The 23736-nt window shown below is 38.2% G+C and overlaps 1 protein-coding gene across 1 annotated transcript in view; it reads right to left on the reverse strand.

Moving 5' to 3' along the window:
• Window positions 1-23736, reverse strand: part of LOC106093759 (tyrosine-protein kinase Abl) — a 194068-nt gene that overhangs the window by 47675 nt on the left and 122657 nt on the right. The window contains exon 2 of the mRNA XM_059366813.1: window positions 3156-3209. Within this exon, the coding sequence (XP_059222796.1) occupies window positions 3156-3209 (54 nt within the window). The remainder of the gene's footprint in view (window positions 1-3155; window positions 3210-23736) is intronic.

Consider the following 23736-nt stretch of genomic DNA (forward strand, 5'->3'; position numbering starts at 1 on the left):
ATGGACTTCAGACCCTTTATCTGGAGATCGGTCTATATGGCAGCTATATTTAAATATAGTCCGATCCAAACCATATTTGTGACGGATGTTGGAGGGTCTAAAACTACACACTGTTTTAAATTTTAGGGAAATTTAATAAAAAATAAAGCTTTTATGGGCTTCAGACCCTTTATCGGCAGATCAACCTATATGGCAGCTATATCCAAATATAGTCCGATCTGAACCATATATGGGTCCTATCTTGGGAGGCCTAAAACTATTCACCGTTTCAAATTTCAGTGAAATCGGATAAAAAATTAAACTTTTATGGGCTTCAGACCCTGTATCGGCAGATTGGTCTATATGACATCTATATCTAAATATAGTCCGATCTGAACCATATTCGGATCCTATGTTGGGAGATGTAAAACTACTCACCGTTTCAAAATTTTAGCGAAATCGGTTAAAAAATAAAACTTTTAAGGGCTTTAGACCCTTTATCGGCAGATCGGTCCATATGGGAGCTATATCCAAATATAAACCGATTTGAACCATATTTGGGTCCTATCTTGGGAGGCCTAAAACTACTCACCGTGTCAAATTTCAGTGAAATCGGATAAAAAATAAAACTTTTATGGGCTTCAGATACTTTATCGGCAGATCGGTCTGCATGGCAGCTATATGTATATAAAGTCCGACCTCAACCATATTAAGCTCGAATATCGGGAGGCTCAAAACTACTCACCGTTAAAAATTTCAGTGAAATCGGATAAAAAATAAAGCGTTTATGGGCTTCAGAACCTTTATTTGGAGATCGGTCTATATGGCAGCTATATCTAACTATGGTCCGATCTGAACCATATTTGGATCCTATGTTGGAAGGCCTAAAACCACTCACAGTTTCAAATTTCAGCGAAATCGGATAAAAAATAAAGCTTTTATGGGTTTCAGACCCTTTATCGGCAGATCGGTCTATATAGCAGCTATATCCAAATATGGTCCGATTTGGCCCGTTCAAGAACTTAAACAGCGTGCATCAAAAATACATATATGTGCCAAATTTCAGCTCAATATCTCAATTTTTGAAGGCTGTAGAGTGATTACAACAGACGGACGGACAGATACACGGACATCGTTAAATCGTAATAAATAACACCATGTTCTGTAAATGTTTTGGGGCCGCCTTTTCAGTAATTATACTTTGGAACTGGTGACATGGTGAGAATAAATTTTTTATATGGAAGTAGTGTGACTATCTGAAAGACGCCAATATTACTTCCGCAATGTGGTAATGAATCCAAATTCATTGGTCCAAAGTTTTGAAAAAAATGGGTGCAGTCCTAATGAAATTCTAGCTGAATGAATGCGAATGTCGTTCAATGGAGTGACAACTCTTGGTAGACGAGTTTTATAAAGAAGATGTGAACGTTTGAAAGTTGTTGGGATTTTTAAAGCGATCTGGATGGTTCAACGATGGTAGGAACTAGAAGGCATCTTCCTTCTTCTGTTCCTGTGGTATTACAATGGACGAAAACGTCTTTGAGAGTCTACCTAACCTAACCTAGTGAGGAGATGATAACTACTTAAAATTTTTTTCATATTTCGTTAGGATCCAAATCCAAACGTTTAGTATCGTGGTGGCATTCATGGTCATGCCCCCACACTGTGCTTGTTCGAATTTTGAGCTGAGTGCGAAAAGCGGCTTGGGGCGGCCCGATGGATGGGTACTTAGGCTCAAATTTTAATACCATATTCGTATTCTACTTTCCAATACCTTTCATTTGATACCTATATTGTCCCGATGGGTCCACTTTTGATTTTGGGTTGTGTCTTTGGCATAAGGGGGAGGGTCCGTCCCCCTTCCGATACCGAAAAATTATATAGCCTATGTTTGCTTCCAAACCAACCTACATAATATACGAAAATTTCGAGAAGATAGGTTCAGCCGTTTTTCAGTCTACACGGAGCAAATAAACCGTGTCCCATATGTACGTGATTGGCTAATGTGCCCATTTTGGGCGTTTTTGTGGGGGTGGGGTGACCCGCTATACTTAGACATGAATTTGTATTCCAGATTCGTTATCTACTCCCGCATACTTCTCATTTAATACCCATATTGTGCTTATCGGTCCACTTTTGATTTTGGGCGGTGTTTTGGGGGTAACGGTGGAGGGTCCGCGCTCCTTTTTGTTATCAATATATTATAAATTCTATTCCTACTTACTGACCATATTCGTAATCTGCTCCCGAATACCTTTCATTTGAGTCTGATATTGTCATGATCGTCAAATAAACCTATTTTAAGAGGGTTTTGAGGCTGGGGCGGCCCCCCAGGTACTTGGACCCAACTTTTATTATGAAATTGGTATTCTACTTTTGAATACCTTTCATTTGAATCCCATATTGTTCCGATCGGTCCACTTTTATTTTTGGGTAGTACTTTTGGGGTAAGGGGGAGGGTCCGCCCCCCTCCCGATATCAACAAATTATATAGCATATGTTTCCTTCCAGACCAACCTACACAATCTGTGAAAATTTCAAGGTAGTCGGTTCAGCCGCTTTTGAGTCTATACGGAACAAGCAAACAAACCGACAAACATACAAACTCCAATTAAATTTTCTATATAAGATTATATAAATAAATTTATCAAAATCCACCCACAATTCAAATTTTGTCTTAAAGATTTCTTTGTTTCAAACATGTACGATGGTTTGCGTAGCTCACTATCTTATCATTGCCAACTAAAAGAGATTTTTTTTCTTGCGAAATAAACTCTAATTAGCCAGTGAAATGTATATAAAAATAAAGTAAGTAAACCATTGCAGTTGCTTCAAAGCACTCCTCAGGGAAGGAGATTTGTATTTAATTAATAAACAAATGACGTTTGCTTGAGGACTGTCGTTTGTCCATTTGCCTATGGGGCTATTATTCTATTCTTCTTTGTTTTTTTGTTTCGTTCACAATCAATGAACTTAATTAGTTATGGGGTATAGAAAACCATCATGAGCGTTAGAGTGAGCGAGAGAGTGAGAGCAAGAGAGGGAACATTGTATGAGAGAGAGAGAGAGAGAGCATTACAAGAATGAAGAAAGAGTTTGTCTTGTTCATGACAATATGAATGACATTAAATTCTAGTTGTAATTTATCTTAATAAAAAATTTTAATAATATTTTACCTAAATTAATTTGATATTTTCCTGTATCACGGTGTGGAATTCTGTGTAGTGTACCTAAAATAGAAGTGGAATAGAGGATAAAAACAAAATTACTTTTTCATTGAAATAGTGAACAGCAAAATTTTAAACAACACTAAATGATAAGTCATAGATTAATGCAAATGGGCTTTTTCAAAACACTTTTTTGTTTTTGAAAAACCTTAAAGGAAAGACTTTGACATCGAGCGAGATTTATCATCTGAAAGGGCGATATGCTTTTAATCGTGAAAGTCTATAGTGACTATATTTTAAGGATTTAATGAATATTCACAGAGATGGGAGTGCATGTAGTATGACAATGTTTCCATAACAAAATATCCTCTACCAAATTAAACCAGTAAGGAAAGGCAAAAGTCGGGCGGAGATGACTATACTTTACTCAACACCAGATCGGTTGAAAATTTTAGCTTCTACGGCCATTTAAGTAAAAATCGGGAGACACATATATATATGAGCTATATCTAAATCTGAAGCGATTTTACTAAACTCAATAGCGTCCGTCCTTGGGCCAAAAAAGTGATATGTGCAAAATTTTGTGATGATTCGACAACAAATACGACCTGCACTTTGATTACAAGAATACATGGACCCACAGACGGACATGGCTAAATCGATTCAGAAAGTGATTCTGAGTCGATAGGTATATATATATCAATGGGTCTAGCTCTTCTCCTTCTTAGCGTTGCAAACAAATGCACAAACTTATAATACCTTGCACCACAGTGGTGGTGTAGGGTATAACAACTCCGCATCCATTAGGTTATTGTGTCACACCTGATCTTCATTAATAATAACAAGTAAGAGTGCTAAGTTCGGGCGGGCCGAATCTTATATACCCTCCACCATGGATCGCATTTGTCGAGTTATATGCGCGGTATCTATTTCTAGGCAAACAAAGAATATTGAATAAGAACTGTTATGCTATTGGAGCTATATCAAGTTATACTCCGATTCGGACCATATATGAATGCTGAACATTGTAGAAGTCATTGTGTAATATTTCAGTTCATTCGGATAAGAATTGCGCCTTGTAGGGGCTCAAGAAGCAAAATCGGGAGATCGGTTTATATGGGAGCTGTATCAAGCTATTGATTGATTCAGACCATATTACCCACGTAAATTGAAGGTCATTAGAGAAGTCGCTGTAGAAAATTTCTGCCAAATCGGATGAGAATTGCGCCCTCTAGAGGCTAAAGAAGTCAAGACCCCAGATCGGTTTATATGGCAGCTATATCAGGTTATGTACCGATTAGCTCAGTTATCGGAAGTGATAAAAAAACACCTCATGTGAAATTTCAGCCAAATCGCATGAGAATTGCGCCCTCTAGAGGCTCAAGAAGTCAAGACCCAAGATCGGTTTATATGTCAGCTATATCAGGTTATGTACCGATTTGCGCCATACTTAGAAAAGTTATTGTAAGTGATAAAAAAACACCTCATACGAAATTTCAGCCAAATCGCATGAGAATTGCGCTCTCTAGAGGCTCAAGAAGTCAAGACCTAAGATCGGTTTATATGGCAGCTATATCAGGTTATGTACCGATTTGCGCCATGCATAGCACAGTTGTTGGAAGTGATACCAAAACACCTGGTGCGAAGTTTCATCCAAATCGGATAGGAATTGCGCCCTCTAGAGGCTGAAGAAGTCAAAACCCAAGATCGATTTATATGATAGCTATACCAAATTATGAACCGATTTGAATCATATTAAACACAGTTGTTGGAAGTGATACCAAAACACCTGGTGCGAAATTTCAGCCAAATTGCATGAGAATCGCGACCTCTAGAGGCTCAAGAAGTCAAGGCCCAAGATCGGTTTATATGGCAGCTATATCAAAACATGGACCGATTTGGCCCATTTACAATCCCAACCGACCTACACTAATAAAAAGTAAATGCAAATGCAAATTTTGCGTATGATTCCACTAAGGAACAGGGGCAAACTTCTCACATATCAATGAGTGCAGTCCGGTTCAAGTTTAAGCTCAATGATAAGGGGCCTCCCCTTTATAGCCGAGTCCGAACGGCGTGCCACAGTGCGACATCTCTTTGGAGAGAAGTTTTATATGGCATAGTACCTCACAAATGTTGCCAGCATTAGGAGGGGAAAACCACCGCTGAAAATTTTCTCTGATGGTCTCGCCAGGATTCGAACCCAGGCGTTCAGCGTCATAGGCGCACATGCTAACCTCTGCGCTACGGTGACCTCCGCACCAATAAAAAGTATTTGTGCAAAATTTCAAACGACTAGTTCAACTCCTTCGAAAGTTTGCGTGCTTTCGACAGAAAGACGGACGGACATGGCTAGTTCGACTTAAAATGTCTTGACGATCAAGAATATGTACACTTCAGGGGTCTCACGCATATTTTGAGGTTTTACAAACAGAATGACGAAATTAGTATAACCCCATCCTATGGTGGAGGGTATAAAAAACATAGTGAAGTATTTCCTTTACTATTATTTACATAAAAGATTCCTTAATAACTAGTAAAAAATATTTTACCAAAGGAAAATTTTCCTTTGTCTCCAGAGAAAGCTTTATTTTCATAAAATAGCTAAAGTATGACAAACCATAATGCAGTGCTGTTAACGATGAAATCTCTGTTTTACAATTCCATTTAAAGAGGACACCTCTTTAAGGCAAAATTTCAAATGAAATGGAAAATGTCAGCCAGGAAATACTTTTTCCCTCTGAGTGCATTTGAAATGACTTCATTTTCATTGGTGGCTCTATAACAATGTGGCCCCTCAAACGACTGATCCGACCTTAAAGAGCCATTGTTCCAGTTTCTCGAGTCATTGTGGCAGTAGTAGTGCAGTGTGCGATTAAAGCACATCCCCCGCACAGACACTGGCACTTACCATCCTACGAGTGTAAACATCCGGATCTAGCGGATGAAAAACAATTGCCCGAGCAGACATGCCTGAATAAGACACAGAGGCACCATGGGAGGAGGTGGAGCAGGAGCAGCAGACTACACCTACCAACTATGCTCATCAAAATCAAACACTAGTGAATGAAATCTCAAACGATTAGAGATGGATGCACAAGTGTATAAATGATGCAGGAGTTCATTATTCCACAAAACCGAAAAGCGAGCAGGCAAGCGAGAAGGCAAACAATCGCCAGCCAAAACATATGTCATGGTGTATAATATCAAAATGTTTATGCCGCAAATGCTTTCGGATGAATGGAGGATGGTGTGAGAACTGAGGAGAGTAGATTTGTGTAACATGAACAACATGGCAGATGAGTGAATTAGTTTTGTGAATAAATGAATGATGATGTTACGTTTGAGAATACTTTATACAGCAATCCCAAAAGATATACAAAAGTGCACAACTCTTCTTCATACATGGTCTTATAATCATCATAAACAGACACGACATTTTGGCAGGTCATTGCTCTACAATTAAAAAATAAATAAAGTACTCTTCATTTATTACATTACTAAGGATTTTTGTTTGTAAAGGGTTTTCCAATAATCTTAATAATAATTTTTTGATATCGGAAGGGGGGGGGGGCGGACCCTCCCCCTTACCCAAACAGTACTACCCAAAAATAAAAGTGGACCGATCGGGACAATATGGGACTCAAATGAAAGGTATTTAGGTATAGAGTACGAATTTAATATTAAAAATTGGGTTCAAGTAACTTGAGGGCCCGCCCCAACCCCAAAACCAACTAAAATAGGGTTTTTTTGGACGATCATGGCAATATGGGAATCAAATGAAAGGTATTTGGGAGTAAATTGCGAATATGGTCAGGATTTCGGAAGGGGGCGGACCCTTCCCCTTACCCGAAAAGTACTCCCCACAAATAAAAGTGGACCGATCGGGACAATATGGAACTCAAAGGAAAGGTATTCAGGAGTAGAGTACGAATTTCATATTAAAAATTAGGTCCAAGTTACTGGGGGACCGCCCAAAACCACCTAAAATAGGTTTTTTTGGACGATCATGGCAACATGGGACTCAAATGAAAGGTATTCGGGAGTAGATTGCGAATATGGTCGGAAAGTAGAAATAGGCTTTATAATTTGTTGATTTCGGAGGGGGCGGACCCTCCCCCGTTACCCAAAAACGTCACCCAAAATCAAAAGTGGACCGATCGAGACAATATGTAACTGGGGGGCCGCCCAAAACCACCTAAAATAGGTTTTTTTGGACGATCATGGCAACATGGGACTCAAATGAAAGGTATTTGGGAGTAGATTGCGAATATGGTCAGAAAGTAGAAATAGGCTTTATAATTTGTTGATTTCGGAAGGGGAAGGACCCTCCCCCGTTACCCAAAAACACCACCCAAAATCAAAAGTGGACCGATCGGGACAATATGTAATTGGGGGGCCGCCCAAAACCACCTAAAATAGGTTTTTTTGGACGATCATGGCAACATGGGACTCAAATGAAAGATATTCGGGAGTAGATTGCGAATATGGTCAGAAAGGAGAAATAGGCTTTATAATTTGTTGATTTCGGAAGGGGGAGGACCCTCCCCCGTTACCCAAAAACACCACTCAAAATCAAAAGTTGACCGATCGGGACTATATGGGTATCAAATGAAAGGTATTGAAAAATAGAATACGAATAAGGTATTAAAATCAGGGTCTAAGCACCATATCGGGCCGCCCCAACCCCGAAATTCCCCCAAACAGACATATTGGACGTTCATGTCAATATGGGCCTCAAATGAAAGGTATTCGGGAGTAGATTACGAGTCTGGCATACAAAATCAGTTCGAAGTATAGGGGGCCACCCCACCTCCCAAAAATTCCTTAATTGGGCATATGACCCATCATGACTATATGGGACTCGGTTTTTTTGTTTGTTCCGTAGAATCAAACACGGCTGAACTGATTTTCTTAAAATTTTCACCGATTGTGTTAGTTTGTCTGGAAGGAAACTTAGGCTATATAATTTTTAGATATCGTATGAGGGCGGACCCTCTCCCTTACCCTAAAAACGCCACCTAAAACCAAAAGTGGACCGATGGGCACAATATGGTTATCAAATTAAAGGTATTGGAGACTAGAAAACGAATATGATATTAAAATGTTGATCCAAGTAGCATATGCGGCCCGACCCAACCCCAAAAATCCACTAAACCGATATATTCAGCATTCCTATCAATATGGGACTCAAATGTAAAGTATTTGGAGTTAGATTACAAATATGGCACAAAAAAATTAGATCCAAGTAAGGGAAGTTGCCCCATCCCAAATACCCCCAAATGAACATATTAGCCGACCATGGCTATATTAGACTCAAGTGAAAGGTATTTGGAAGTAGATTACGAATATGACATTAAAAATTTCGTTCAAGTTCAGGCGGAGCTTTTCCTCCTAAAAATACGTTAAATAGGTTAATTGACTCATTAAGACAATATGGGACTCAAATAAAAGGTATTTGAGAGTAGAAAACGAAAAAAAAAATTTTTTTTGGAGCCAAGTGTTTGGGGGGATCTCGGAGATCGTTGATGCGATTCGTTCAAAATTTTTATACCCTCCACTATAGGATGGGGTATACTAATTTCGTCACTCTGTAACTACTCGAAATATTCATCTGAGACCCCATAAAATATATATTCTTTATCGTCGTGACATTTTATTTTGATCTAGCAATGTCCGTCCGTCTATCTGTCCTTCGAAAGCACGTTTACTTTCGAAGAAGTAAAGATAGCTGCTTGACATTTTGCAGAAATACTTCTTATTAGTGTAGGTCGATTGGGATTGTAAATGGACCAAATCGGTCCATGTTTTGATATAGCTGCCATACAAACCCATCTTGGGTCTTGACTTCTTGAGCCTCTAGAGGGCGCAATTATTATCCGATTTGGCTAAAATTTTGCACGTGGTGTTTTGTTATGATGATTAACAACAAGTGTCTTAAGTATGGTTTAAATCGGTTCATAACCTGGTATAGCTGCCATATAAACCGATCTTGGGTCTTGACTTATTGAGCCTCTAGAGGGCGTTATTCTCGTCCGATTTGATTGAAATGTTGCACGTAGTGTTTTGGTATCACTTCCAACAACTGCGTTAAGTATTGTTCAAATCGGTCCATGTTTTGATATAGCTGCCATATAAACCGATCTTGGGTCTTGACTTCTTGAGCCTTTAGAGGGAGCAATTCTTTTCCGATTTGACTGAAATTTTGCATGAGGAGTTTTGTTATGACTTCCAACAACTGTGCTGAGTATGGTTGAAATCGGTATATAACCTGATATAGCTGCCATATAAACCGATCTGGGATCTTGACTTCTTAAGCCTCTAGAGGTCGCAATTATTATCTGATTTGGTTGAAATTTTGTACAACGACTTCTCTCATGACCTTCAATATACGTGTCAATTATGGTCTGAATCGGTCTATAGCCTGATATAGCCCCATATAAATCGATCTCCCGATTATGCTTCGTGAGTCCCTACAAGGCGCAATTCTTATTCGAATGGGCTGAAATATTACCCCATGACTTCTACTACAGTCTTTAACATTCAATTCATTAATGGTTCGAATCGGACTATGACTTGATATTATAGCTCCAATATCATAGCAATTCTTTTCTTTTATCATATGTTTGCCTAAAAAGAGATACCGGAAAAATAACTCGACAAATGCGATCCATGGTGGAGGGTATATAAGATTCGGCCCGGCCGAACTTAGCACGCTTTCATAATCGCGTAGTTTCTACTGGCCAAATGTCATAGAATAAGAGCTTTAAAAGTGAAAGCTAATGAAATACCAGTTGATTCATTTGGTTTATTGGGCAACCACTTTGAAGGTTCAACTACCTTGGGTTCACACATTAGATGAGGTTGAGGTAACTAAACATAAATCACAGTATATTCCCTTGAAGGGAATTTCCTATTCATTTGGCTTGTTAAAAAAGTTCTATTCGGCTAATAGTACCTAAACTCGAATTGAAAGAGTGGCTACAGATTTGGAAAACTGTATTTCCTCCCTTACTTCAAAGAAAGTTGCATGGCGAACATCCAGCGAAAATGCCCCCTTTCTAAAGAGATTTTTCCTAAGTTCTTAGATAACAGTTTTTAATCATTTTTATGACATCATTTCTGGTCCTCTTACTCAGAAGGTTGCTTCATTCTACGACAATGCACATGGTGATGTGGCACATTTGCTGATGATTGCTTGCACAAATTTCTCTTAGTAACGTCATACTATTATGTCCTTCTTCCTGATGGATAGACTTGGATAGAGCACTCGAAACTTTGACATTCTCCCCACACAGTGCACTGCAAATTGAAGTGCATTCACCAGTGGCTCCTTAGAAGCACATTAAGCGAGGAAGACTTACACAAACAAAACTCATATATTCTGCTGACAACAACAAAATGTTATCAGCGACATGACAATTTATCAGTCACGTCTTTAAGAAACACTTTAGACTTGGAAACACAGACTAATAGCGTGGGGGAAAGTTTTACCAATTTTCTTTTCATATCCTTGCATGCATGTTGTGGGTTACATTGGGGTGTGCGGACAAAGGAGAAAAAACCCATATTATGGAAAAAAAAAAAATTAAAAAAAAAAATCCCACTTTATAAGAATTTTCTAGAACATTAATCAAACTACGACTTTATCATTTAAAGGTACTTGTTGTAGCCTCAGAATTGAGAAGTGGGAGTATGTATGATCCTGCATAGATCCCGGTACATCAACTCGACTGGTATTTATAACTTGTTAACGAAATTTTCTACAAAAGACAATTTGTTCAAAATTTTTATGGAAATACATTTCAAACAAAGTGTTTTATAGGCAAAATAGTTAGTGGCGCCCGAGCAGGAACCAAGAAAAATAAGGCAAGTTATTGCAAAAGCAGATCTTAATCTGTTCATTGGAACACACATAAACATGCACAATGCGCATCGTGGGCCTACAGTTTGCACAAGTGACGTTGAGGAGTAAATAAATTATTCGGCCTATTAATGTCTATTGGAAGGAAAAAGAAGCCGTTAGAATTCATCGTGCGGATTAAAGACGAACATTCAGGAACAGGAGGTTACACTTCCCACATATCAATGAGTGCTGTCCGATTTAAGTTTAAATCTCCATGATAAGGGGCCACCTTTTTGATATATTCTCGATCGTCATGACATTTTATGTCGATCTAGCCATGTCCGTCCGTCCGTCTGTCTGTCGAAAGCACGCGAAGGAGTAAAGCTAGACGCTTGAAATTTTGCACAAATAATTTTTGTTAGTGTAAGTCGGTTGGGATTGTAAATGGGCCATATCGGTCCATGTTTTGATATAGCTGCCATATAAACCGATCTTGGGATTTGAATGTTTGAGCCTCTAGAGGGCGCAATTCTTATCCGATTAGAATGACATTTTGCACGACGTGTTTTTGTATCACTTCCAACAAGTGTGACAAGTATGGTTCAAATCGGCCCATGTTTTGATATAGCTGTCATATAAACCGATCTTGGGTCTTGACTTCTTGATCTTCTAGAGGGCGCAATTCTTATCCAATTTGACTAAAATTTTGCACGACGTGTTTTGGTATCACTTTCAACAACTGTACTTAGTATGATTCAAATCGGTTCATAATCTGGTATAGCTGTCATATAAACCGATCGTGGATCTTGGCTTCTTGAGCCAATAAAGCGCGCAATTCTCATACGATTAGGCTGAAATTTTGCATAAGGTGTTTTGTTATGACTTCCAATAACTGTGCTAAGTATGGTTCAAATCGGAATATAACCTGATATAGCTGCCACATAAACCGATGTGGGATCTTGACTTCTTGAGCCTCTAGAGGGCGCAATTCTCATCCGAAATTTCGTACAACGGCCTTTCTCATGGCCTTGAACATACATGTCTAATATGGTCTGAATCGATCAATAGCTTGATACAGTTCTCATATAAACCTATCTCCCGATTTTGCTTCTTTAATCCGCACACAAGTCACTGTCCCAAATTTCAGCAAAATCGGCTAATAAATGTGACTGTTATGGGCCTAAGACCCTAAATCGGCGCATCGGTCTATGTGACAGCTATATGCAAATCTAAACCGATCTAGGCCAAATTGAAGAAGAATGTCGAAGGGCCTCACTCAGTTCACTTTCCCAAATTTCGGCGACATCGAACAATAAATACGCCTTTTATGGGCCCAAAACCTTAAATCGAGAAATCGGTCTATATGACAGCTATATCCAAATCTGGACCGATCTGGGCCAAATTGAAGAAGGATGTCGAAGGGCCGAACACAACTCACTGTCCCAAATTTCGGCGACATCGGACAGTAAATGCGCCTTTTATGGGCCCAAAACCTTAAATCGAGAGATCGGTCTATATGACAGCTATATCCAAATCTGGACCGATCTGGGCCAAATTGACGAAGAATGTGGAAGGGCCTAACACAACTCACTTTCCCAAATTTCAGCAAAATCGGATAATAAATTTGGCTTTTATGGGCCTTAGACCCTAAATCGGCGGATCGGTCTATATGGGGGCTATATCAAGATATAGTTCGAAATATCCCATCTTCAAACTTTACCTGCTTATGAAAAAAAAAGAATCTGGGTAAAGTTTTAGCTCAATATCTCTATTTTTAAAGACTGTAGCGTGATTTCAACAGACAGACGGACATGTCTAGGTGGTCCTAGATTTTTACGCTGATCAATCATATATATATATGTACTTTATAGGGTCGGAAATGGATATTTCGATGTTGAACCATATTTGGTCCTAAGGTTCTATAAGGCCTAACACTACCCAATGTTTAAAATTTCAGTGAAATCGGATAAAAAATAAAGCATTTATGGGCATTAGACCCTTTATGGGTCTATATTCAAATATGGTCCAATTTGGCCCGATCAGGAACTTAACCAGCGTGCATCAAAAATACGTATCTGTGCCAAATGTAAGCTCAATATCTCAATTTTCATCGTTAAATCGTCTTAGAATTTTACGACTATCTGAAATGTATATACTTTGTAGGGTCGGAAATTGATATTTCAATGTGTTGCAAACGGAATGACTAAATGAATATACCCCCTATCGTACGGTGGTGGGTTTAAATATATAGAGACAGAGTCTCCAATGAAAAATCCTAAGACACCAGCTCAGAAGAAAAAAGCAAAACCCGTATAAATACTTTCCTTCTTATGTGATCGTTACTCACCTTTCGCAAAGGTCTACACTCATAAAAAAGTATGCTGAAAACAGCAAACACTGTCTGCTATATGTTATTAGTTAATTTTGCTGTTATTGTAGCAGTAGTTCTGCTATTTCAGCAGTAGTACAGCAATTTCAGAGTAGCAGGCTAACTGCTGCTACGTTTTTTGTTTGCTGAAAATGACTGCTGCTTAATTGTGAAGGGGATGTTAGAAGAAACAAGTAAGAGCGTGCTAAGTTCGGCCGGGCCGAAACTTCTCTAGCCTCCACCATGGATTGCATTTGTCTAGTTCTATGCGCGGTATCTCTTTTTAGGCAAACAAAGAATATTGAATGAGAACTGTTATGCTATTGGTGCTATAACAAGGGGCTTCGACATTCTTCTTCAATTCAGCCCAGATCGGTCCAGATTTGGATATAGCTGTCATATAGACCGATCTCTCGATTTAAGTTTGCATCCATAAAAGGCGTATTTATTTTCCGATTTTGGTAAAATTTGGTACAGCGAGTTGTTCTCGGCCCCTCGACATTCTACTTTAATTTGACTTAGATCGGTCCAGATTTGGATATAGCTGTCATATAGACCGATCTCTCGATTTAAGGTTTTGGGCCCATAAAAGGCGCATTTATTTTCCGATGTCACGGAACGGCCAAACTTAACGCCTTTTTGTTTGTTTTTATAAAACTTTCGGCACACTCCAGTGTTCTCGTACTTAAGTGCCTTATCTGGGAAAGTATACTCGTATGGAGCACATCATAACATTCAAAGTTGGCATGATATAACATATTAGAAACCTGACAACGACCAGGAAATCAAAGGAAGGAAGGGGAAATACCCTTTACCACAAATGAAAAGGTTATTTCGAATGTGTTTCACAGGAACATAACATTTGATTGATTTCTTGGTCGACGTTAGTTTGAACTACAATACAATTGTGTTGCGTAACAACATGGTACAACGACTGCTATTGGACAAATATGCACTGAGTTATGAGTTCTATAATATTTTGGTACCTAGATTTTATGTAAGTTGACCTTTTTATAGAGAGAAATTTCAATGGATGTTTCTTATGCGATACGACTTGGTATATCTACTTTATAAAGTAACACTCTTTAGTCGAAAATACTGTTTCATAAAACGGTGGGCATTTAATTCAAATTGGCTTTGAAAGTAAATGTTTAGGCGTTGCATGGGTATCCACTCATATTCACTAAAAATTGCAATCAGCATTCATTGTTCAGCTATTCATCATCGTTACTGCACATTGTTTTTGTTATTTATGAAGGTGGAGAGAAAAGAGGCCAAAGACTGTAAACCTTACAAGATCTATTATATAGCCTTGTATTTTCTTTATTTCCTCAAAAGCATAGCCTCCACCTTTCCTCTCCTATTCCAAAAGAAAAACGCCCACACTTGTGAAACTGTTCCAATTTGTCTTCGCTTTGGTGACACTGACTTTCATCCATAGGACAAGTAAGGCAACATCTTGGCTATGGCCATCACATCTGCATCTCAATGCTCTTGGTGCAGCAGCAGTCAGCCATTCAGTCAGTCAGTCAGCCACTCTTTTAAATGATGACGTTGATAAACAGCAAAATGTTGGCCCTTTGTCTGATGGTTGTCATCCAACCCCAACCATTGGATATGGGCACACAGCATAAGGCATTGTTGGTTGTGTTCTCAGTGTTTTGTTGGGGATTTACTCACGCATGCTTGTGCATGTCTTCTTGTTTATCCGTAAATACGACAGAGATAAAATATTTTCAAGGACTCGCATTCTTATTATGAAACTCTGTGTGTCTTGCTAAGTATCATGGGCTTAAGAAGGCTTTACAGCAGCAGGCAGCCAGCCAGCCAGCACACCACCACCACTAGCTGTCCCCTTAAAACACAAAAAGTAGCGGAAACCCCCCAAAGGCCCACAAAGATCTCTTTTTAGGGAATAAGTTCTTGATAAGTTATGTGCTGCACAACATGCCGTTTAGATGGACGTTTTTATTTTTGGGCAGATGTTATAGCAGTGGCCTTAAAGACATTTCTCATTAGGGGTTGCTGGGGCGAAGGGCGTATCGAAAAACCCAGTGGGCCGAGAAGACGAAAACAACAACAAAAACAATATTAAAAATTAAAGTTCTTAAATTAAAAATAAAATACTATAAGAATAACTTTTTGCTCTTAAAGCTCAGCGAGTAAGGTATGATAATTCAGGGAAAAGTTGTAGAACAAGGAAGGGGGAAAAAAAAACAAATTTGAAAAATGTAAACATTTTACTTTGATGCTGATTATAAGTAAAAAAAAAAATCATAAAAGGTAAAACTCTGAAAATTAACGGTTCTCATTAGATTTTACCCACGCCTATTATACACTCAACCAAATTTGTTAGTCAAAATAGCAAAAATGTTTGCTAAAACAGCAGTTTTTGCCTGTTGAAAATGAGAAAGCAGACATTACAGCTGTTTTAGCAAACAGAGAGCTGCTGTATTAGCAAACATTTCTTACTGCAATTGCAACTAAAAAAATTTGCTGTCTTGAGTACACAAGTCAGCTGAAAAAAAACTTTTTTTAGAAAATTTGTTGGAAGAGATTGTATTTAAATTTAAAGAAAAAAGGTTATGGCAAGTAGACCATCAGTGGTGATTATAAACATCCACTGAGACACACATTTACACATGTGTTCCATATTTTTCTGCTGTCATGAGTACACAAGTCAGATGAAAAAATTTTTTTTTAGAAATTTTGTTGGAAGAGATTGTATCTAAATTTAAAGAAAAAAGGTTATGGAAAGTATACCATCAGTGGTGATTATAAACATCCATTGAGACACAAATTTACACATGTGTTCCATTTTTTTCTTCTAACATCCCCTTCATAATTAAGCAGCAGTCATTTTCAGCAAACAAGAAACTTTGTAGCAGTAAGCCTGCTACTCTGAAATTGCAGTACTACTGCTGTTATAGCAGAACTACTGCTACAATAGCAACAAAATTTACTACTAATATTCAGCAGACAGTGTTTGCTATTTTCAACAAACTTTTTTCTATGAGTGTAGACCTTTGCGGAAAGTGAGTGACGGTCATCTAAGAGAGAAAGTTTTCATGCGGGTTTTGATTTTTATACCCTCCACCATAGGATGGGGGTATACTAATTTCGTCATTCTGTTTGAAACACCTTGAAATATGCTTCTCAGACCCCATAAAGTAAATATATTCTTGATCCTCATGTCAATTCTTATCCGAATGCGACTGAAATATTACACAATGACTTCTACAATGTTCACCATTCATTTAAGGTCCGAATCGGACTATAACTTGACATAGCTCCAATAGCATAACAGTTCTTATTCAATATTCTTTGTTTGTCTAAATACGAGATACTGCGCATAGAACTCGACAAATGCGATCCATGGTGGAGGTTGTATAAGATTCGACCCGGCCGAACTTAGCACGCTCTTGCTTGTCTAAGTTTAAAATTTCACCTGCCATTTTAACATTTATCTGTGGTTTACTCAACTTCAACTTCAACCCTCGTAAATCAACCTTTAAATGAATGAAATTTAATGACTACCACTGCTAAACGTGAAAAACAAAAGCGGCAACATCAGTATCAACAACAACAGAAGAAGAAGACGATGACAAAGAGGCAGAAGACGAAAAAGAAACTTGAGTATTTGCCTCGATGTCTAAAAGTGACACAGACAGTTGGTTGGTGAACTCATGCCAAAGCGAAGAATTCAGTTCAGACTTGGAAGACAGAAAAAAAAAACAAAGTAAGACTCTTTCTGCAATGTGACACAAAGACAAAAGACGATGTCGACGACATTACAACCATCAGCCATCAGTCAGTGACATTCAGACAGATTTTGCATGTATGCCCTCTCTCTTAATTTCCTCTCTCTCTCTCTCTCTCGCCCTGTCACTTGATTTCTTGTCGTTCACTTTTCTGTCAAGAACTTTAACATTTCTCTTTTATTTGGTTTTTGGCACATGAAAATACCAAAAAGTCAGAGCAGCAGAAGAGGGAAGTTACGCCTTGCAGCATTTAAAGTGGGGGGAAACACAGAAAACAATTTGGACTGTTTTCCTTGCATTTCAACTTGAATTATTTACAGTTTAATATTATGTCTTAAATCTCAAATACGTACATGCTGGTGAGCTTCTAGTTTTTGGTTTCCATTCTTCACTCTTTCCCAGTTTGGGGCAAAGAAAATATTTTCATTTTACAACTTGACGACGATGTTCATGACGATGGCGATTATGGGATGAGATGGGATGGCAAACGGAAGTGCAAACAATTGCAAAAGTACATTTGACTGAGTATTTACTATGAATTAAAAACAAACACAACCGCACTGAGCTGAGTTGGGTTGAGTTGAACGGAACGCAACAGAACTGAGCAGAACAGAAAGTAGTTGTCCAATTTAATTATTTGCATTTGTCTTCAATTGAGATGTCCGTGACATTTTTATTAACGAGGGTTTCCATGAAAGTGTTCTTGGCTTCAAAATGGGGTTTATCAGAAGGCATACAGGGTGGCATGGATGGATTTTCAAGTTCATTTCAAAGAGACAGTGGACAAGACCATCGGATTAATGGATGTCAACACTCACACAAAAATGTCTATTTCCCTTGCAAGATTGATAGGGGTTATCTTTGATTTGTAAGAAATGACAGATAAAGAGTTCAGGGAAAGGGTTTCATTTCAATGTTCTGCTTTAAACCAAGAAGTGGCAAAGAGTCATTTAGTTGAACCACTTTTAACCTTTAACTGGTGAGGTGCAATTATTTTGTATACTTTGTGATGTGGTAGTAAAATTTTACACCATTTTTTATGAATGAAAATCTTAAAAAAAATACTATTTTTGATACATCATTGTATTAGTTGATTAGATTACATTATATGGAACTAAAATAAAACAAAATTTGGAAGACTATGTTTTTCAAAAAATACCAGGGACTGTATTTAACAAGCCTTATTTTTAATGACATAAAAAAATAAAATTTTAAAGAAACAAGAGAACAACCAAATTCAATACATATTGTAGTTGCGACCTCTAGAGGCTCAAGAAGTCAAGATCCCAGATCGGTTTATATGGCAGCTATAGCAGGTTATGAGCCGATTTGAACTTTATTCGACACAGTGGTGTAAAGTCATAATAAAAAACTTCATTCAAAATTTCAGCCAAATCGAATAAGAATTGCGCCCTCTAGAAGCTCAAAAAGTCAAATCCCCAGATCGGTTTATATGACAGCTATAGCAGGTTATGGACCGATTTGAACCATACTTGTCACAGTTGTTGGATATCATAACGAAACACGTCGTTCAAAATTTCATTCTAATCGGATAAGAATTGCGCCCTCTAGAAGCTCAAGAAGTCAAGACCCAAGATCGGTTTATATGGCAGCTATATCAGGTTATGAACCGATTTGAATCATACTTAACACAGTTGTTGGAAGTGATAACAAAACACTACGTGCAAAATTTCAGTCAAATCGGATGAGAATTGCGCCCTCTAAGGGCTCAAGAAGCCAAGACCCAAGATCGGTTTATATGGCAGCTATATCAAAACATGGACTGATGGGGTCTCAGACGTATATTTCGGGGTGTTACAAACAGAATGACGAAATTAGTATACCCCCATCCTATGGTTGAGGGTATAAAAAAAAGACTACATTATGGCTATTTAATAGGTAGTCATATAGTCAGTTATAGACAACCATCACATGATGATCCACTCCAAGCGAGCAGCACTAACATTCAAATTAGCCCATCAATTTGATTAAGTTGATCCAATGGAAAACAGATGGAGCTAATTTGGAGAAACCAACATGAATAGAGAGAGGGCAGAGTAGTCAAAATTATCTCTGTTATGACAACCTATCGGTCCTTTGAATGAGGAAAAATAAAATATAGGAATTTCGTTGCGGTTGTTTGCGGTATTATTTTTTAACTTTCCCACCCAAGACGGTGTTTAAGGTAGTTTAAGTGTCAATCTTTGCAATAGAAAAAAATAGCTCGATAGAAAAAGGAATTTTTTGAGAGTATTAACCAATTTGATATCCAATTGTGGGACTAAGTGTTTCGTGGGTCAGCCCACAACACCTAAGAAGCCCCTCAAATCGGACATATTTACTGACCATGCCAATATGGATCTTAACTGAAAGGTCTTTGGGAGTAGAGCACGAAATTGGCTTTTATTTTTGGGATCAAGTCTCTGGGGGTCCAAAATTTACTGGCCATTGCAGGAAAATCCACAGCAAAATTGGAATACTTTACAACTGAAATTAGGCAGAAATGTCCAAATTTAGAGTACTCCTTTCCAACATAGCATTATCGGGCGCAGCGGAGCGGGCCGGACTCAGCTAGTCTTATATAAAATGTAAAATTTGTGTTTGTTTGTTTGATCCTTATAGACTCAAAAACGGCTTGACCGGCTGGTCTGAAAGAAAACATAGGCTATACAATTTTGTTGATATCGGCAGGGGGGAGGCGGACCCTCCCCCTTACCCCAAAAGTACTACCCAAAAATGAAAGTGGACCGATCGGGACAATATGGGATTCAAATGAAAGGTTTTCAAGAGTAGAGTACGAATATCATAATAAAGGTTGGGTCCAAGTACCTGGGGGCCGCCCCAGCCCCAAAACCCCTTAAAATAGGTTTAATTGACGATCATGACAATATGGGACTCAAATGAAAGGTATGCGGGAGTAGATTACGAATATGGTCAGGAAGTAGGAATAGGCTTTATAATTTATTGATAACGGAAGGGGGCGGACCCTCCACCGTTGTCCCACCCAAAATCAAAAGTGTATCGATAAAGACAATATGGGTATCAAATGAAAATTATGCGGGAGTAGATAACGAATCTGGCATACAAATCGAAGTATAGGGGGTCACCCCATCCACACAAAAAAGCCCAAAATGGGCGTATTACCCAATCACGGATATATGGGAATCGGTTTTTTTGTTTCGTATAGACTGAAAAACGGCAGAACCGATTTTCTCGCATACTGTGTAGGTTGGTCTGGAAGGAAACATAGGCTACATAATTTTTCGATGTCGGAAGGGGGACGGACCCTCCCCCTTATGCCAATAACACAACCCAAAATATTAAGTGGACCGATCGGAACAATATAGTTATCAAATGAAAGGTATTGGAGAGTAGTATACGAATAGGGTATTAAAATTTGGGTCCAAGTACCAAGCGCCCGCCCACTCCCCCTATATTATCGATTCAAATTCAAAGAAATAGGATGAAAAATACATTCACTTCGTCAAAACATCAGAAAGTTGAGGCGGTACTTGAACCCACACAAGCCAATCATGTATATATGGGTACTTGGACCCACACAAGCCAATTATGGATATATGGTACTCGGTTTTTTTTCCGTATAGACTGAAAAACGGCAGAATCGAATTTCTCGAAATTTTTGCATATTGTGTAGGTTGGTCTGGAAGGAAACATAGGCTATATAATTTTTTGATATCGGAAGGGGGACGGACCCTCTCCCTTATGCCAATAACACAACCAAAAATCAAAAGTGGACCGATCGGGACAATATAGGTATCAATGGAAAGGTATTGGAGAGTTGTAAACGAATATGGTATTAAAATTTGGGTCCAAGTAAGTACCCAGAATTAGATAAGAAAATTCTTCCTGAGATGCATGTACCTAACAGTTTTGGCGACGAATCGTCAATACAATTTCATTGACTTGATTCCATTCAAAATGAAAATCTTGATTGTTTTCACCAAATAACAATCGGGCCATGGCATAGAGCAGTTGTTGAAGGGTGGTTGAGGATCGCCCGTCTAAAACAAGCCAGCATGTAATATTTTTTGCACTTTGGTTCTTTATGAATTTATCATTCATTTTATGACCCACATTTCACCATCATCATCATCATCGCCACCATCATCATCATCATCGCCACCATCATCGCCATCATCATGAATGTAATAATTCTGCTGATGGAGCTGTAGCTGTAGCAGTAGATGAAGCTGTATATGCCCGGGCATGGCATATTATTGCGATAGCGTGAGATTTTCCATTGGAAATTGTTGGCCAAAGATAAACGAGTCAACTGTCGCTGCTACTGCCGTTGAATGAGTAGCGTTAATAGAGAACTACAAGTACAAAACTGATTTCTGATTTCAGATTTTGCCATGCGATACAAAGTGTAACGCAAATGAGAGCCATTGTTTGTTGCCTCATTCACTACTCTGCTGACAGTTTAAGTTTTATGTAAAGCAATGAACCAACTGAAAAAAAAAAATTCAGCCAACCAACCCAGAAAGCCCAAAAAGAAGAGGAAGAAGAAGTAGCAGTAAATTATTATTATGTGCCCTATGGCTTCTCTTTTGTACTTTGTGCTAAAATGGGCTTCATAAAAAAGGCTGCCAGATATGATATTTTATGGGTTTATTAAGAATTCTTTGAAAATGCAAAAAAAAAATGAAGCAGAAAAAAACTTTAAGGCAAGTTTAGGTTAATCTTAATTCCGTGTGGCTAAGGCACGGAAATGTATACACCGGATGCCAGTTTTTGGGACATACTATAAAAATCAATGAAAATCGTATTACACTTGAACACAAAAAAATACCTCAAATTCCTTAATCCAATGATTTTTACAACATTAAACATTTGCTTAATAAAGTTTAAATGATCAATAGACTCAATTCGTTTCGGCTAGTTGAGAAGCTTATTTGATCATGCTTAGTCCAAAGTATATCAAAACCAGTAAGAAAGGGCAAAAGTCGGGCGGTGCCGACTGTATAATACCCTACACCTACCCTATAAGTACAATGTGGGAGCTATATCCAATTCTGAACCAATTTTGATGGACCTCGGCGAGCAAATATGTTCAAACTGTAAAAACTACAGTTGACAAATGACAACATTATGGCAAATTACCCAAAATCTGACGAACACATATATGGGAGCTATATCTAATTCTGAACCGATTTTGAGCAAACTTCTTAGATAATGTGGTAGTCGTCGAGGAAAGCGTTGTACGAAGTTTTGGAACGTTTGGTCAATAAATGCGCTTGCAGTGTCTCTAGGAGTTAAAATCGGGCGATATATATATATGAGAGCTATATCTAAATCTGAACCGATTTGCATGAAATTCCTTGTAATGTCGAGAGTCAAGAGAAAATCCTTCCTGCCAAATTTCGAGAGAATCGGTTAACAAATGACCATTTTATGGCATTATTTTAGCAAATCGGACGAACGCATATATGGGAGATATATCCAAATTTGGACCGATTTCAAGCAAACTTGTCAGATATTGTGGTAGTCATCGAAGAAGGTGTTGTACAAAATTTTGGGAAGAGTGGTCAATACATGAGCTTGCAGTGATCGTAGAAGTGAAAATCGGGCTATATATATGTGAAAGCTATATCTAAATCTGAACCGATTTCAATGAAATTCACCAGTAACGCCGAGAGTCATAAGAAAATCCATCTTACCAAACTTCGAGAGAATCGTTTAACAAATGACCATTTTATTGCACTATTTTTGCAAATCGGACGAACGTATATATGGGAGCTATATCCAAATCTGAACCAATTTCTGTGAAATTAACCATTAATGTCGAGGTTCATATGAAAACCCTTCTTGCCAAATTTCGAGAGAATCGGTTATCAAATAAACAATTTATTGCATTATTACTGCAAATCGGACGAACATATATATGGGAGCTATATTTAAATTCGAACCGATTTCGAGGAAACTTTACAGACATTGGGGAAGTCGTTAAGAAAAGCGTTGTACGAAGTTTTAAGACGTTTAGTCAATAAATGCGCTTGCAGTGGCTCTAGGAGTGAAAGTCGGGCGATACATATAGATGAGAGCTATATTAAAATCTGAACCGATTTCTATGAAGTTAACCAGTAATATCGAGAGTCACGAGGAAATCCTCCCTGCCAAATTTCGAGAGAATCGGTTAACAAATGAACAATTCATTGCATTATTACTGCAAATCGGACGAACATATATATGGGAGCTATATTTAAATTCGAACCGATTTCGAGCAAACTTTACAGACATTGGGGAAGTCGTTAAGGAAAGAGTTGTACGAAGTTTTGAGACGTTTGGTCAATAAATGCGCTTGCAGTGGCTCTAGGAGTGAAAGTCGGGCGATATATATAGATGAGAGCTATATTAAAATCTGAATCGATTTCTATGAAGTTAACCAGTAATATCGAGAGTCAAGAGGAAATCCTCCCTGCCAAATTTCGAGAGAATCAGTTAACAAATGAACAATTCATTGCATTATTACTGCAAATCGGACGAACATATATATGGGAGCTATATTTGAATTCGAACCGATTTCGAGCAAACTCTACAGACATTGGGGAAGTCGTTAAGGAAAGCGTTGTACGAAGTTTTAAGACGTTTAGT

The sequence above is a fragment of the Stomoxys calcitrans genome, chromosome 1 (genome assembly GCF_963082655.1).
Source record: "Stomoxys calcitrans chromosome 1, idStoCalc2.1, whole genome shotgun sequence".
NCBI lineage: Eukaryota > Metazoa > Arthropoda > Insecta > Diptera > Muscidae > Stomoxys > Stomoxys calcitrans.